Here is a 16,989-nt window from a genome sequence, read left to right as displayed (position 1 = left end):
TTTTTATATTAATAATTAAAATTTTTTAGATAATTTTATATGTTCGACTAAATTATTATCTAATAATTTTTAATTACTAGCTTCACATACATAATACTACAACATAAGCGTCGAATAACGACAATTAATTTTGAAAATTACGGCGGTTTAAAGCTGCCACAAAATGGCTCATCAACTGTTTTCAGCACTTATTCTTTAGGGTGTGAGAATTAATTTTTGTGGTGATTTTCAGTAACCACAGATATAACTGTCGCAAAATAGATAATTTTATTTGTGTCGATTTAAAACCGTCGCTATTTCAATAATGGGTTTAAAAATTAAAATTGTGGCGATTTAAAACTGTCACAGAGTTTTAAAAAATAATTGTAGCGGTTTGTAACTGCTGCAATTATATTCATGACATTAACGAAAAGAAAGTTGATAAATTTACAATCATTTTTGTCATTTTTCTTTAATGTAACCTATTTCTTTTACATCATGATTAATTAAATTTGATACTTGCATAAAAAAATACTAAATACACAAAACTAAAATCATAGGTAATTCCAAAATGTTAGCTATTATTATTTTAGCAAAAATACACCATAATTATGTATTGTAAATTGCATAGTAAAAATAAAGTGTTTTATCTAAAATTTATTATACATCAATTAAATTTTTTATTTTTTTTGGGACATGAATGTTATTCTTCCTGAATTGAAAAATCTTCTTTTGTATGGATGTAGGCCTTTGATGCCGTTATTGGGGATATTACTATTACTACAAACAGAAGTAAGATAGTGGATTTCACTCAGCCATATATAGAGTCAGGGTTAGTGGTTGTGGCACCTATCAAGGAATTGAAATCAAGTGCTTGGGCCTTTCTTATACCATTCACTCCAATGATGTGGTTTGTCACAGGAATGCTTTTTCTAATTGTTGGAGTTGTTGTGTGGATTTTAGAGCGGCCCTTTAATGATGACTTTAGAGGACCAATTAGAAGACAACTAGTGACTATTATTTGGTAATTAAATAAAGGTGGAAATTCAGGTGAAGTCGACTTCACCTGAAGTTGATACCTAAGAATCGTTAGATGATTTGACTGATTTGACTAAATTTTTATCCAAATTTCTTCATATTTTAACCTCCGATTCTTGAATAAAATTTCAAAATGGAATTTATTTAAGGTGAAAACTCAGGTGAAATCGACTTCACATGAAGTTGATACCTAAGAACTGTTAAATGATTTGACTGATTTGACTAAATTTTCATCCAACGACTCTCAGGTATCAACTTCATGTGAAGTCGACTTCACCTAATAGGGATATTATAGTAATTTTTTATAAAAAATATTAATTTATACCGGTTCAAAATTTAATTTATTAATTTTTTTGCTAAACTGATTTGTCCAGTCTAATTTTTAATAAAAAATAATACAATTTAATTGATTATATGTGTTAAATTTTAATTTTTAAAAAACATCTTAAAAAAAAAAGACATTTTTGACATCTTTATCTAAGTGGCTTCTTCGAAAGATATTTCACACAATAATGTGAAACTAAAACATTTTCATTTGCATGCAGAAGAGAAAACCGTTAGCACCCTTGGTCGCTTAGTCCTAATCATATGGTTGTTTGTGGTTCTAATACTAAGCTCTAGCTACACTGCAAGCCTAACATCAATTCTCACAGTGGAAAAACTCTCTTCCCCAGTGAAAGGAATTGAAAGCTTAGTGATCAACAATGACCGAATTGGTATCATGAGTGGCACATATGCTGAGAATTATCTTAGTGAGGTGTTTAACATACATAGATCAAGGCTTGTTCCTTTCAATTCTCTATCTGAATTTGAGAAGGCTTTGAAGGATGGACAAGACAATGGTGGTGTTGCTGCTATCATAGCTGAGCGTGCATACATGGAATTGTTCCTATCAACTAGATGTCAATTTGGTATTGTTGGTCAAGAATTCACCAAAATGGGATGGGGCTTTGTAAGTGTTTCTATCTTTTTCTCTTATGCTAAAATCAACTTTAATAATTAGGTTATTATAGATATAATTATTTACGTGTCTTTTTTTATCGGTTTAAACTTTTAGAAAAGTGGTTACATGATATGGTATCAGAATCTCCATGATAGAAAGATTTAGAGTTCGATCCTTATTATCTCCTAAAAGAAAAAATGTTTAATTACTATATTGGTCTCTATAGTTTTGCGAAATTTTCAATTAGGTCCCTATACTTTTTTTCTTTTTAATTAGGTCTCTGTACCAATTTTTTTTTCAATTAGGTCTCTCTTAATAGTAATTTGCTTAATTGTATAGGAATCCAACTAAAAATAAAAATTAGTGTAGAAACTCAAATAAAAGGAAAAAAAAGTGTAGGAATTCAATTAAAAAAAAATTTGGTGCAAGGACTCAATTAAAAGAAAAAAAAATATAAGGACCTAACTAAATTTCGCAAAATTATAGGGACTAACAGAGTAATTAAACCGAAAAAAAAACATAATATAAAGAAAAAGAAAAAAAAAAACTATACAAAATTCATGCAAGCTCAAACGAGATTTTTGCTATTAGAATTTTAGAAATATAACCATTAATGTATCTTCTCTTATTAAATTAAGTTTTTGAAAAAAATAATTTTATAATACGGTTAAAATATACTCAACTTTTTTGAGGTAAAATGATATGGTAGGAATTCAGTGTAGTTAACTTAAGTTAAGTTTATAGTTGAGAGTCGTTAGATGATAATTTAGTCGAACTTGTCAAATCATTTAACGAATTTCAGCTATCAATTTCACATCAAGTTAACTGCACTTAAATTTTCACTATCTTCAACTTAGCGATTACTTTATTTGAATTTTGTAGGCCTTTCCAAGGGACTCTCCCTTAGCAATTGACATGTCAACAGCTATTCTAAAACTATCAGAGAATGGTGATCTTCAAAGGATTCATGACAAATGGTTAATTGTCAATAATCATCCCATTTCACCGTTGCTACTTGGCAGTCACACACCACTCACTCTTAATAAAAATAACCATTCACTTAGGTAGCGTTTGTTTTGAGGTACTGAGACAGAGACTGAGAGACTAAGACTCAGTATCGTGTTTGTTAATTCAGAGACTGGTACTAAAATTTCTGTCTCTGTCTCTAAAATTTCAGTATTTCAGTACCTCCAAAAAGTAGGAACACAGGGGACTGAAATTTTTAGAGATGGAAACTAAAACTTTAATAACATTTTATACCTAAAATACTTTCATTTCAATTAATTAATTCCAATTTTACTCTTTGTGCAAATTAAATTAGAGTTTTATTCTTGTTTCAATTCCTGTCTCCCATTTTGCACCAAACAGAATACTGAGATTTATTTCAATCCCTGTCTCTTAGTCTCTGTCTCTCAGTCTCAGTCTTTCCGTCTCTGTCTCTCCACCAAACGCTACCTAATAAGAGACAGAGATTGAAATAAATTTTAGTATTTTGTTTGGTGCAAAGTGGGAGACAAAAATTGAAACAAGAATGAAATTCTAATTTAATTTGTACAAAGGGTAAAATTGGAATTAATTAATTGAAATGAAGGTATTTTAGGTATAAAATATTATTAAAATTTCAGTCTCCATCTCTAAAAATTTTAGTCCCTTGTGTCCTACTGAAATTTTGGGGACAGAGACAAAAAATTTTAATACCAATCTCTAAACCAACAAACATAATATTAAGTTTCAGTCTTCCAATCTCTGTCTCAATACCTCAAAACAAACGCTATCTTAGTGTCCATGTTAGAATTGAAATGACCCCATCATCTCAAAAAATAATGATTAAAGAATGCATGATCTAAATATATGTTTGTGATAAGACCAAAATGTTTAGTGTATGTACCAAAACATACTCTAAGTCAACGTGCACCAAAATATACTCTTTTTCTTACCTTGGTACCAATATTGTTTAAGATTTTATGTAAACTATCCAAATCTAAATCTAAACCATAGACGAGTTAGTTATTATAATTTAATGTATACTATGTAATAATGCCAAATTTATGTTTGTGATAAGCACAAAATGTTTAAATATTATTGTATGTGGAGTTCATAACAACTTGTGTCAGAATTTAGTTTATTGGATTTAATTAATTAGTATATGGATCTATATCTTATTATTATACTATGCTAATAAGGCTAAGAACTTTAGTACATTCTTTTTCCTCATCTAGGATCCTTAGTATCTGGATAGATTAAGATTCAATTTCTTAGACCCTATGAAACTCCTGAAATTGAGAGATTTTAAAATGATTAAAGTATAATTTATTATCTCTGAAGATTGAATAAATGACTATTTGTACGAAAATACTGATATATGTATCTACGTTAAATTGAAACTAAGATGCTCTTTGTGTGACAAAAATACGCCGTCTTTGGAGGATTAGAGTGCCACGTAGGGTACTTTTGTCACATAGAAGACATCTTGCGTAGGTACAAGTTTAGTTTCGATCTAGGGTGAGTATATATGTCAGTATTTTTATCTTTTATGAATACAAATGGTCATTTATTTCCTGAAGATTTAATCAAATTAAAATATATTGGTAATAATTATTTTTAAAATTTCTTTTTAATTTTTATGTTCACAATATTTATTTTCATATATCTTTTTCTTTCTTTCAATATCAGTCTTAATACTATTACAATTTCACTTTTCATTGATAATCACTTTACATTTTAAATACTAAATTTTAGATTAATAAAAAAATAAGAGCTAAAAAACTAATTTTATTTACAAAAAATATTAATTAATATTGAATGATCTAAATGTTATATATATATATATATATATAATTTTTGGAGAAAAATGTCTCTTTCCATGGTGGAGCTGAGTAAGACCTCGCACTAATGCTTCCATTAGAGGATGCCAGGGCCACATAACCATTCACTTTTTATCACATGTTTATTGCCTTTATTTTTTGTCGAATGTTTAAATCATTCACTTCATTTCATGTAGTGATGTATCATCATATAAATAATTATCAACATAATAATATTATTAACATCTTAATAAAAAAAGATTTAACTATTTAATCTCTCTTTAGTTGAAGATTTGAAGTGTGGTTGAAAATTTGAAATAAATGTATGTGCAAGATGGAAAGAACTCCACTTTATAATGCATGTCTTTTTTTGCTTCTTCTTTTTTTTTCCCTAAAAAAAATTAGAAGTTCAAACAACACATTATGACTTTAGGATTTTTCTTAATAATTCAACTAACTGAAATGAATCTACTAGTCAGGAGAGAAAGTCATTTTTAAGGGGAATTTAGAAGAAAAAATACTTGACAAAATGTAATTGCAAGAAAAGAACACTCAAGTGTATATAATACTATAGGAAAATTATCAGGTGTACTGGGAATATCAGTGTTCCAGTTGTTTTAACTGTTGATCTTAATTAATATATATTATATATATTTTTATAATTTAAATTAACGGTTAAAACAACTGAAACACCGATATTCCCGATACACCTGATAACCTTCTAATACTATAATCTCAAACAGAAATTAATAATGAGTAGGGTGCACATTTTTCTTTCCAGAAAAATCAAGAAAAAGAGTGGTGCACAATTTTTCAAAAAATTGTTACATCTGAGAATTTCTCTATCATGACATGGATTTCACCTTTCCTTTTGCACTAAATGGCAAAGGCAAAAGCAATGTTAATGTTATAGGATATATATTTTATATATATTTTTTATAATTAATATCAGCAATTAAAATTATTAAAATATGGGTGTATTTAGTACACTCAAAATTCTTCTTATATTATATCAAAAGTAGATGCCAAAAATGTAAAGTATCATACTTTTGAGTATTTTATTAATTTCATGTCTATGATATTTATTTTAATGTGCAATTTTATAATATCAAACAATGCATCAGACTTGTGAACAGTGCACACTAATTGCATCCATGTCATGGAATATCAACCTTCCTCTCTCTCTCTCTCTCTCCTGTGTTGTTGTTGATTCATTATTGTCATGTCCTATGTAAGAAGTAGAGGGTTCAGAAACATCACATCAAACTCAAACTTGGTTGCTTCCTTTGTTCATTGTTGTGTGTATAGTGACATATCAATAATCTTCACAAAGTGAATGTGGAATTTAGTATTCTCTTTACATCAACCCTTCATAACACAATCACAAAGCTGTTGAGGTACACTTTTTTGAGTTAATAATAATAATAATGATGTCCTTATGTTATGAAAAGCCAAAGGCAAAGACAACTACAACTATTACTATAAAGTATAAAGTCTGTTATTTTTTTTTTCTTTTTCTTCTTTTGGTTGCTTGGTAGCATCAATAATTCTCACCACCACCACCACCACCACCATTATCATTCTCTTTCAAGATCTGTCCTTTTTCTATTTTTCTGAATTTCTTAGTGCTTTTCTTCAGTGCCCAGATTTTGTAATTTCCTATACTTCAAGTGGAAAGACTCATGCTCTCAGGTAAAAATTGTTATTTTTGTCACTTTCTCTCTTTTGGGGTATATGTAATTATGTAAAGTTGATAACTTTGTCCTCAAATGGAGCTAAGCAGAAGAATTTCCTACACCATTTTGCAGCACATATATGTCAGCTTCTGTTTATTGAACCAAACTTCAGGTACATATATTCTTTTTAACCTTTTTTTGGATAAAGCCTTATTCCATTAATATTGTTTTCACTTTACAATCTGATGCTTTTTGTTGATAATAGGAGGCACTTTAATGCTTGATTTATTTTTCATGTTTCTTGTGGATGTGCTTTGTGCCTCTTTCCATTTCCCCTTTATGCTTCGGTTTATGAGCTATGTCAATGTGTGTATTGGAATTTTTGTTGTATATCTATTTACCCCTTTTTGTTTTGAGTTTCTGAAAAAGACTATAAACATAAATAGAAAAATTAATGGAGGGTAATCCAATAGCTTAAACTATTAACATAAATCTAGAACTTAGTGGTTTAATTGTAGATGTGATTTATGACAAGAAACTATTATGTCGTTTGATTCATATAACCGAGTCTATCTAATAAGATAAGGCTTAGTTGTTCTTGACATTGTTGTTGTTTTAACTGAAAGCTGCAATTTATGCTTAATATTACAAAATTCACTTGTTCTAGAATGTGTTTTAGCTTCAAATTTTCTTAGTATCTAATTTTATTTGAGGGATGATTCTTTACTTGTTTGTTGAGCAGAGTGATCATTATTTGGCATTTCCAATAGGCAACTCCAAGAATGATTAGAAATTGGGGTGTTGTGGTGTTGATTGTTCTTCTCTCCAATGGGTTCTGTTCAAATGGGGTTGGCTTGGATGATATTGATATTGATAATAATAATCACAGTAATAATACCACAATTCCTGATGTTGTAAATATCGGGGTTCTTTTCTCTTTCAATACAAGTGTTGGCAAAATTGTGAAAATCGCCGTAGAAGCCGCGGTTAAAGATGTAAATTCTGATCCATCAATTCTTGGTAAAACTCAGCTCAAGCTCTCACTTCAAGAAGATTCCAAATATAGAGGGTTCTTGAGCATTGCTGAGGGTAGGTCCTTTCATGACATTCCAAATATAAAGTTACTCTCTTCGATCTGTAGCTTCGAAAATTTAGTACATTCATGAGTTAATGTATCTAGACATAGATAGATTAACTCATGAATGTACCAAATTTCTAAAGTGATAGATATTTCAGAATGGCATTGTACAAAAGTTCATCAGTTCTTGCACATTATGATTCACTTTTTAAATAAAATACCAATGTGTAACAGCATTGCAGCTCATGGCAACACACACTGTGGCCATAATTGGCCCACAGACCTCCACAACAGCTCATGTCATATCTCACATCGCGAACGAGCTTCAAGTTCCCCTGCTGTCGTTTACAGCCACTGACCCCACCCTTTCTTCGCTTCAGTTCCCATTCTTCATTCGGACATCTTTTAATGATATGTATCAGATGACTGCAATAGCAGATCTTGTTAACTATTATGGTTGGAGGGAGGTTATTGCAGTCTATGGTGATGATGATCATGGGAGGAATGGAATTGGTGCCTTAGGGGACAAGCTAGCTGAGAGACGCTGCAAGATCTCGTTTAAAGCTCCTATGAGTCCTGAGGCAACCAGGGAGGAGATCACTGATGTGCTTGTTCAGGTAGCTCTGGCTGAATCGCGGGTTATAGTCCTTCACACAAGTACTACTTGGGGGCCGAAAGTGCTAAATGTGGCGAAATCTCTTGGAATGATGGAAAATGGTTATGTCTGGATAGCCACAACTTTTCTGTCTACCGGGATAGATATAAGTTCTCCACTTTCTTTGAGTGTAATGGATGACATTCAAGGAGTTATTGCGCTGCGAATGTATGTGCCGGATTCAAAGCTCAAGAGATCTTTCATTTCGAGGTGGAAAAACTGGACTAATGGCTCCCTTGGATTGAGTACTTATGCTATCTTTGCATATGATACTGTCTATGTTCTTGCTCATGCGCTTGCTGCATTTTTTAAACAAGGGAACCGCATTACCTTTTCATCTGATTCAAAGACATCTCTAATACATGGTGACAACATGCATCTTGATGCTGTGAAGATATTCAACGAAGGAAAACTGCTGCGAAAAAGTATCTACAAGGTTAACATGACCGGTGTAACAGGTCACTTCAAGTATACATCTGATGGAAACCTTGCAAATCCGGCATATGAAATCATCAATGTGGTTGGAACAGGGACTAAGAGGATTGGTTATTGGTCTAATCACTCTGGACTATCATCTGTAAGTCCTGAAGAACTTCATTCAAAGCCGGCTAGACATTCAAGTTCAAGTCAAAAGCTACTATCTGTGATTTGGCCAGGGGACACAACACAGAAACCTCGCGGTTGGGTTTTTCCAAACAATGGAAGGATGCTAAAAATTGGAGTACCAAAAAGGATCAGTTACCGCGAATTCGTCTCACAAGTAAAAGGCACTGATATGTTCAAGGGGTTCTGCATTGATGTCTTTCTTTCTGCAGTGAACTTGTTGCCTTATGCTGTCCCCTATAAGTTTATTTCGTACGGAGACGGTCACAGCAATCCTAGTAACACTGAACTTGTCCGTCTGATCACGACCGGTGTGAGTATCATTCCAAATAAGTTCTCTAGTGTTTTTGACATTCTTCTGGTACCATTTTGATCCTAGTTTCCTTCTTTCTATACAGGTGTTTGATGCTGCTGTAGGTGACATTACAATTACCACAGAAAGAACAAAGATGGTGGATTTTACACAGCCATTCATCGAGTCCGGTCTAGTGGTAGTAGCATCAGTGAAGAAGACAGACTCAAATGCTTGGGCATTCTTGATGCCATTTACACCAATGATGTGGATTGTCACAGCTATCTTCTTCCTAGTTGTTGGTGCTGTTGTCTGGATTTTAGAGCATAGGCTCAATGATGATTTTAGGGGACCTCCCAAAAAACAGGTAGCCACAATTTTGTGGTAAGTAAGTGTGATCCTTTTCTCACACCCTTCCTTTCATTGTTCATCTTACTAATGAAGCTTTTTAGAATTAGTTTCATACTCTTAAACTATAGGGACTAACAGAGAAGAAATTATAAGAACCTCCATAGTAATTAACTTTCATTTAGAATTTCATCATATGCAATCTATGCATGAAACAATGATATCAATGCTATAGTTTTGTAACTTGTGATTTTCTTGTATCTGGCAGGTTCAGTTTCTCAACCATGTTTTTTGCACATAGTAAGTGCCAGTTCTTTTGTCTTGCTTCCATTGCAACTGGTTTAACTATTACTTCTCTGAACTAATCAAATTACTCTTCATTGTTTTGTAGGGGAAAACACAGTGAGCACTCTCGGTCGATTCGTGCTGCTTATATGGTTATTCGTAGTTCTCATAATCAACTCGAGTTATACAGCAAGCTTGACTTCAATCCTCACAGTGCAACAACTTTCTTCACCAATTAAGGGCATTGAAAGTTTGATAAACAACAATGAGCCTATTGGCTACTTGCAGGGTTCTTTCACTAAAGGTTATTTAGTCAACGAAATTGGCATCGATGCGTCGAGACTTGTAGCTCTAACAACACCAGAAGAATCTGCCACTGCTCTGGACAAAGGTCCCCATAAAGGTGGCATCGCTGCATATGTCGACGAACGCGCATACATAGAGCTGTTCCTTTCAAGCCGCTGCGATTTCAGCGTTGTTGGTCAAGAGTTCACCAGAAATGGTTGGGGATTTGTAAGTATCTCTCTTCTTAGTAGTGTTCCTTTCAATGTTTGATTGTTGGTTCAATCATTAATATTTCACTATTTCTTGTCTAACTTTCTGTTAGAATATAATTAGGATCAATTAGTATATCTGAATATTTATTATAAAATATTACGTCTTTATTATTATGATTCTCTTAGCATCTATAAATACCCTTAACAGATTTAGACACATTACCTTTATGCAGTTTCTAACACTTTCATTAATATTTTGTCAGGCCTTTCCACGAGACTCGCCATTAGCGGTTGACCTGTCAACAGCCATTTTGGAGTTGGCTGAGAACGGCGACCTTCAACGGATCCACGACAAATGGCTTTTGCGCAGTGCTTGCCTGTCGCAAGGTGCGAAGCTCGAAGTGGACAGACTCAAGCTGAGGAGCTTCTGGGGTCTCTACCTACTCTGTGGCTTGGCATGTTTGATTGCTCTCTTTGTATATCTGATTCAAACCATGAAGCAATACAAGAAGCACTACACCGAAGACGACAAGTCGTCGTCCGGTCTAAAGTCCACGCCGTCGCGACTAAGGACTTTCCTTACATTTGTAGATGAAAAGGAAGACACAGTTAAGAGCCGCTCCAAGAGAAGGAAAACGGAGATGGCATCATTCAAAAGCACAAGTGAGGTTGGATCATCCAATAATGGATATTCAGAATCATCTTCTCAGAGAATTGAGTGTACTAATAATGAGTCATGACAAACTTGTTTTCTTTGGTCACAGAACTGGTACATTAAAAAAAGAGTAAACTGACAAATAAATTCCTAAAGATTTACATTTCGGACAGATTAACAAAATGTGGACAAATTAGTTCAAATTAAGACCTTCTATCCTAATTACGGGGGCCAATTTAAAGGTAGTGTGTCTACATCTATTATCCTAAAGGACTTTATTGGTACTTTTTTTCTTTTAAGGACTAATCTGTCCGAAATGTAAATTCTCGGGTTTATTTGTCACTTTACTCTTAAAAAATTTAATGTATTTGGTATGTTCAATCATTGTATTTAGTTAGGTAAACTTTTTAATGTACCATTTTTCAAAGTGAGAGTTATTAGTGGACAGAAATAGTAATGTGATACCTTCTTATGCCAAACTACCATTTTTGTTCCAGATTATAGTTCATATAGAATACATAATTCATAATGAAATCAGATAAAATGTTACAGCTTTTGTCAGCATGAACATGAAACTGTACAAGGTGTTAAAAAGAAATAACAATTATGAAGCTGTAACTTTGGATTAGATTTACATTAACCATTGTGAACATAAATACACTATGTTACATGTAATCTTAATAGTACAACAGCATTCTTTGCCTAGTTGATAATTCATATATTCTTTAGGTACCAGGGGCAAATGAATAGATGAAGCCACTAATTAAGGTTCTTGAAATACCTATCAAAACATTGTTCTTCTTTGCAATACTTGGATATAACTTTATACACTTCGATTAATAGCCTTGGGAATCGGCTTGCAAAGTATTCATTGAATCCTTCCGGAACAGTTCCCACAAGTTCCTGAAATGCAAATAAAAATAGATGAGTTCTTAGAACTATTTGACTATTTCGAATCCTATGTCGAGACTTATATATCGGTATACAATTTGAATCCAAATATATTGATACAATATTTTCAGTGATAGACAAAATCAAACAAAAAGAGTATGTATATGTTAACAAGGATGGTTTCAACAATACATAGTAAAAGCCAAGCATATCTAAGATGAATGAATATGTTACCAACCAAACACAACCAAATTTTAAAATGAAGATAATGCTTTAGTCTAGGAAATGCAAATCCAAGAAAGAACCTGGATTTCTTGAGGCAACTCTCTATAATGATTTAGCTTGTTCCTCATGACGCGCAACAAGTCTCGAACACTATCATACTTGTACCGTCGATATCGACCAATGTTAGTAAGAAAGGCTGGTTCCAACTTTTCGTCCCATTTCGCACCTAATGCGACTGTAGCAATGCGTTCTAATGCGTTCAGAAGAACAGAATTAGTCTCCCTATCTTCTAGTTCCACTCTATCACTGGCATCGCGTAAAAATGACAGTCTCATTTCTGGACTCCAAAAAAATGGATGGTGCAATACTTCAATTGCCTTTGGCCTGAAAATAAGGGAAATACTTCCGTAAAATGAAATTGAAGCAACAAGCACAACATACAAGTGAAATCCAATGAATGAGAAGGATCAACCTTATATCAGGGTTAGGGTTCAGTAAACTAGAAACTAGATCTTCTGCTTCAGGAATGAACTCCACTAAGAAAAGATCCATTCTGTTTTTCACAATATTAACATCGCGTTCAAGCCGTTCTCCAAATGGATGTCTCCCCCCAGTCATGCAGAAAAAGAGGACACAACCTAAGCTAAATAAATCTACGGCCCGTGTTTGGCGTCCTTGACCAAGTTGTTCTGGTGCTTGCCAACCTGAACTGCCAGCCCCTAAATTAAGCAAAAAAAAATGATTAACTTGTTAACTCAATCATATAGACAAAATCACGTAGCACTAGCTGAAAACGTAAGAAGTGAATGAATAGTATTCTAGACCACTTTTAATTTCTTTTTGGGAATAAGGAAAGGAAACTTATTGAGACATCCTTATGTAGATAAAAAATATATGGCTAAGACCAAAATAATTAGCAACTCCTAAGATTGCTAATTGCTACGTCAACTAAGATAAGCTCCAACTATGCTAAGACATAATTTGATGTTCAACTGGCAAATGTTGGAAAATATTCATTGTTTTTCGAGTACTCACCAGTAGCATTATGACCCAAAGCAGACATATCTTCAGGGAGGCGTTTGCTAATGCCCATATCAGAAAGCTTTGCGCACAAGGATCTTTCCTTGATTATCAAAACATTTTGGGGTTTCAAATCACGATGTATTATTCCTAGTTCATGCAAATGAACAATCCCAGAAACGACATCTCTGTGTTGCAATAAAGAATTGAAAGACTGTTAATAAGAATATATATAATATACTCTACATAGAAAATGCACACGCATTTGTCTCTAAATAGAAATGAAGACCTATCTAAACCTTGAATGAAACGGATCGACTACAATTATCCACAATTAAAACTAAATTGGACCCTCAAATTTAGTAATCTATATTATCTTATTCACTGCTATATAATGTTGCACGTTGCCTAGGAACAATTTGACAAGTTCTTTTCCATGTTGGATGAAATGTAACTTGTAATTTCAAGTAACACCTACTATTATTTTTTTGTATAAAAGAAATTAAATAAGAGGATCCTCATAAGGATTAAAAAGAAAAAATAAGTTCTATAAGGATAAACCATGTAATAACACATGCAAAATTCAGATGGCATAATACTGACCTCATCAATTTCAGTAATAGAGGTGATGGATAGCCATTGGCTTTCCACAAACCATGCATATTATCCTTCCCCATATCAATTTGGGCCTTAATAGAAGACTTGAAAGCTTGGTTCTTCCTAAGCAGAGGGTTATCTGATATATCCGAATAAATTTGAATAAAATCATCCAAGCTGCATGTACATCGTTCCAGAGCAAGGTAAACAAAATCTTGATCATATTCTACCCCATGCCATCGAACAATGTTTGGGTGATGATCAGATACAATCAGATTTTGGATTTCTTTGTATGCTACATCATGATGAGTCTTGACCAAACGCTTGACAGCAACTGCCCGACCTTCATATATTCCCTCAAAGACAATGGTGCCATTGCTTCCCTTAGCAATTTCTTTATTTGACACAAGCAGTTTACCAACCCTGCGTCCGTCAACACCTTGGTCAATTTGGTTAAATTGCATCCACCCGCCTGCTTCTACGTCGAGATCCTTTCGCATCAGCATATCCTCATCTTCGGAGGACAGATGTTTTTCCTTTTTGTCAACTGCTACATTGTTCTTTCCTGACTTACGTGTCTTCTTTTTCTTAGCAGGCAAAATTTTCGATTCAGACTGGTTTTGATCCTTTGGCGTATCTTTACTTTTAACCACTAGAGTATAGAGGACAAAGCCCAAAACCATAAGCATCATAAAACGTAATGGTGTTGACCATTCATGCATTCGGCTTGGATAGACAATTTTTGGTTTCGGGGAAGGCAAAGAATTTGGTATTGGCACAGGAAGCATCATATTACCATCATCGACATTTAATTTTTCAAAATTTGCTTGTGAAGGAAGCATCAAATCTGACGCAGGCATCAAAAGCATACTGTTTTCATGATCAGAACCAGGTAACCTTTCAGTGATTGAGGGTTCCAGTATAAAATTCTTACGCAAGCGAAAGACTGGTTGGATCTCTTGACATGGATATGGCATCGCAAAACCGAGCTCACTGTCAGAAACATACTCATCATCGGCATCAAATGAAGTATGTTGGCATAATAATACAGCCTCGAATTCGGATACAGTCATAGTCCACAAAACTACTCCTGAACTAGGACCAACAGATCGAAGAGAATAATCTGTCCTAAATATCTTGAGTAGCAACTCCGGCGAATTCAGCTCCGTAGGATTAGCAAGATCCTTTTTCTTTGTTATAAGGATATCTGTATCACTCTTCTTGTCATCACTCCAAGATGTAGAAGAATTATCAGAATCAGACATACTATGGGTTTGAATGATCCTTCCGGTTTTAGCATCAACTTCAAACAAAGTGCTTCTCTTGGATCCAAGTGTAACTGCTCCATCATCTGAAAAGGTAGGTGTACGAGCAACATATGGCCTCGAAAAACATAATTTTGCCATAACAATAATTCTATAAATAGGGTGAATTTCAAGAAATAGTCAAAATCAGGATATGAGTCATAAATCAGCACAAAATAAATAGTTTTACTTTTGAAAAATTACTGACTCAACTATTATAGAGTAAACTAAACCAAATACCATTTTACCAAAGTGTTTATCATGCATGTACAATGACCAGTCATCCCCGCATTCCACAGACCCGCTGATTCTTGGTGTAGATCTGTTTTCTTTACCGCTATCCTTGTGAATAGGAGCTTGATATGAATGGTAGATTGGCGATCCCGTTGAGAACGACCATATCACTCTTGTGGGGCCATTCTCCTGTTTGTCCACCAAATACATAGTCCCATCTAAAGCAGCAACCAGTGCTGTAGTTGGCTTGCTGCCAAAATAAAGTGGCAAAAAGGGAATAATAATACTCCAATTAGTCTTACAATGCTATTAAGACTTGAAAACAGCACTACAGCACCATAAAGTAGTTCAAGAAACCTAGGAAGTAGGAATCATTGTTCTTTAGCAAACTGTATCAGGTGCTTGAAATTATAAACAGCTTTGACTTTTGAGTCTTAAAAAAGAAGAGCTAATCCAAACACATTTGTAGTCAGGGTCATTAGCATCTACTTGTTTATTCAAATAAGCCTATAAACCAATTAAAGATATGATAAAATAAATACCAATCAGAAAGTCTCAGCTAACTTAATCAACATTCATGAGTTAAATTCCATACAGGAGAATAATGTATACCCAAATGAAAATGAAGTAAAGCAGTACCATTAGAATATAATAATTATCTATCCAAATAAGCCCATAAACGAATTAACAATCAAACAACACACAATCAGGAAGTCTCAACTAGCTTAATCACCAATCATCAGCTAAATCCCATACAGGAGACAAAATTATCTATACCCAGGTGACAAAGAAGTAAATTAGTGCTATTAACATACATTTATCTATTCAAATAAGTCCATAAAACAGCTTATAATCAGATCATACTACAAAATACAGCCCATAAAGCAAAAAGTGTCATCTAGCTTAATCACACCAACCAATCACAGACCAAATTTCATAGGAAACTATACAAAACAATATACCCAGATGAAAAAGAAGTAAACTTGCGAAAGAAAAACGTGATGCGGTGGTGGGAATGAACTCACGGAGAAAGAGAGAGAAGGGATCGTGAAGAAGATGGTGAAGGGAGAGCCTTGAGTTGTTGCTGCTGTTGAGGTAGATGATGACGGAGTTTGAGAAGAGGGATTCGTGAGATCGGTGGCAGTGGCTGTGATGATACATCATTGGAGCTGAAGAGGGTGACGAAGAATTGCAAAACGACAGCACAGAGAACAGAGAGAACGATAAGAATGTGACGATAAAGAGGTTTCATGAGGAGAATGTTATTAGTTACAGCTTCTTCCTTCACAATAAGAACAGAAAAAGAAGAAAGATGATGTTTTTGAAGAAGAAGGGTTAATGGGTTGGTATGATTGACGAGAAGGGGGGTTTATGGTGCATCGAATCAAAGAGGAAGATTCGAAGCTTGTTCCGTATGAATATGATCCTTGAAACTGTTTAATGCATTGTTTTGTGTTTTGGGATCCCCCAACTCTCACAATAACCCATTAATCCCCAAACTTCAAACTTGGACTTCTCTCTAACTCACTTTTCTCTTAATTAGCAGAGGTTACTTTTCCAACAATTTCGCCTTCTTTTCAATGAATTATATTTAGAGCTTCTTTGGTTGAGATTTTAAAAAAAAGATTACTTCTTTGGTTGAGATTTAAAAAAAAAGATTTGTTTTAAGTTATCTTTTTTTTAAAGATTTTATGGAAAAGTAAAAGTAATTTTATGTTGGGGTATTTTATACAAAAAGATTTTTTTATCTATCAATTATGTTTGGGTATAAGGATATAAAAGTACTTTTTTATTTATTTATTAGATAAAAAATATTTTTTTTAAGAGAAAAATATCTTTTAAAAAAAGATGTAAATTATAGCTTC

The 16,989-nt window shown here is 33.5% G+C and overlaps 3 protein-coding genes and 1 pseudogene across 5 annotated transcripts; 2 read left to right on the top strand and 2 right to left on the bottom strand.

Moving 5' to 3' along the window:
* Nucleotides 1-4,199, top strand: part of LOC107619870 — a 7,611-nt pseudogene extending 3,412 nt beyond the window's left edge.
* Nucleotides 5,566-16,690, bottom strand: LOC110262502. Of its 2 annotated transcripts, XM_021114198.1 has the most exons (3): nt 16,150-16,689; nt 15,131-15,374; nt 5,566-5,604 (listed from the first exon to the last, which is right to left on the bottom strand). In XM_021114198.1, the coding sequence occupies exons 1-3, from the start codon at nt 16,374-16,376 to the stop codon at nt 5,578-5,580; spliced, it is 498 nt and encodes a 165-aa protein (XP_020969857.1). In that variant the 5' UTR covers nt 16,377-16,689; the 3' UTR covers nt 5,566-5,577. The 2 variants fall into 2 exon arrangements, with proteins under 2 accessions (XP_020969857.1, XP_020969856.1); XM_021114197.1 differs by lacking the exon at nt 5,566-5,604 and having other exon boundaries at nt 15,009-15,374; nt 16,150-16,690.
* LOC107622549 (glutamate receptor 3.6) lies at nt 5,978-11,159 on the top strand. Of its 2 annotated transcripts, none has more exons than XM_021114195.1 (9): nt 5,978-6,164; nt 6,402-6,456; nt 6,573-6,612; nt 7,183-7,529; nt 7,753-9,089; nt 9,175-9,452; nt 9,685-9,716; nt 9,808-10,214; nt 10,462-11,159. In XM_021114195.1, the coding sequence occupies exons 4-9, from the start codon at nt 7,223-7,225 to the stop codon at nt 10,936-10,938; spliced, it is 2,838 nt and encodes a 945-aa protein (XP_020969854.1). In that variant the 5' UTR covers nt 5,978-6,164; nt 6,402-6,456; nt 6,573-6,612; nt 7,183-7,222; the 3' UTR covers nt 10,939-11,159. The 2 variants fall into 2 exon arrangements, with proteins under 2 accessions (XP_020969854.1, XP_016179974.1); XM_016324488.2 differs by having other exon boundaries at nt 5,979-6,161; nt 6,404-6,456.
* On the bottom strand, nt 11,439-15,002 carry LOC107619869 (serine/threonine-protein kinase/endoribonuclease IRE1a). Its single transcript, XM_021114196.1, has 5 exons — nt 13,593-15,002; nt 13,005-13,177; nt 12,442-12,688; nt 12,050-12,353; nt 11,439-11,756 (listed from the first exon to the last, which is right to left on the bottom strand). The coding sequence occupies exons 1-5, from the start codon at nt 14,990-14,992 to the stop codon at nt 11,613-11,615; spliced, it is 2,268 nt and encodes a 755-aa protein (XP_020969855.1). The 5' UTR covers nt 14,993-15,002; the 3' UTR covers nt 11,439-11,612.

The sequence above is a fragment of the Arachis ipaensis genome, chromosome B10 (assembly GCF_000816755.2).
Source record: "Arachis ipaensis cultivar K30076 chromosome B10, Araip1.1, whole genome shotgun sequence".
NCBI classification, from domain to species: domain Eukaryota; kingdom Viridiplantae; phylum Streptophyta; class Magnoliopsida; order Fabales; family Fabaceae; genus Arachis; species Arachis ipaensis.
Note: the sequence above shows the minus strand (reverse complement) of the source record. Positions and strands in the feature narration are given on the sequence as shown.

Excerpts from the sequence above, each read along its gene's own strand:
- LOC107619869 (XM_021114196.1), bottom strand. The coding sequence starts at position 14,992 with ATGGCAAAATTATGTTTTTCGAGGCCATATGTTGCTCGTACACCTACC. Across the intron at positions 13,178-13,592 it reads CTATTACTGAAATTGATGAG|AGATGTCGTTTCTGGGATTG; the intron begins GTCAGTATTATG and ends ATTGCAACACAG. Across the intron at positions 12,689-13,004 it reads TTTGGGTCATAATGCTACTG|GGGCTGGCAGTTCAGGTTGG; the intron begins GTGAGTACTCGA and ends TGCTTAATTTAG.
- LOC107622549 (XM_021114195.1), top strand. The coding sequence starts at position 7,223 with ATGATTAGAAATTGGGGTGTTGTGGTGTTGATTGTTCTTCTCTCCAAT. Across the intron at positions 9,453-9,684 it reads CAGGTAGCCACAATTTTGTG|GTTCAGTTTCTCAACCATGT; the intron begins GTAAGTAAGTGT and ends TGTATCTGGCAG. Across the intron at positions 9,717-9,807 it reads AACCATGTTTTTTGCACATA|GGGAAAACACAGTGAGCACT; the intron begins GTAAGTGCCAGT and ends ATTGTTTTGTAG.
- LOC110262502 (XM_021114197.1), bottom strand. The coding sequence starts at position 16,376 with ATGAAACCTCTTTATCGTCACATTCTTATCGTTCTCTCTGTTCTCTGT. Across the intron at positions 15,375-16,149 it reads TCCCTTCTCTCTCTTTCTCC|CAAGCCAACTACAGCACTGG; the intron begins GTGAGTTCATTC and ends TTATTTTGGCAG.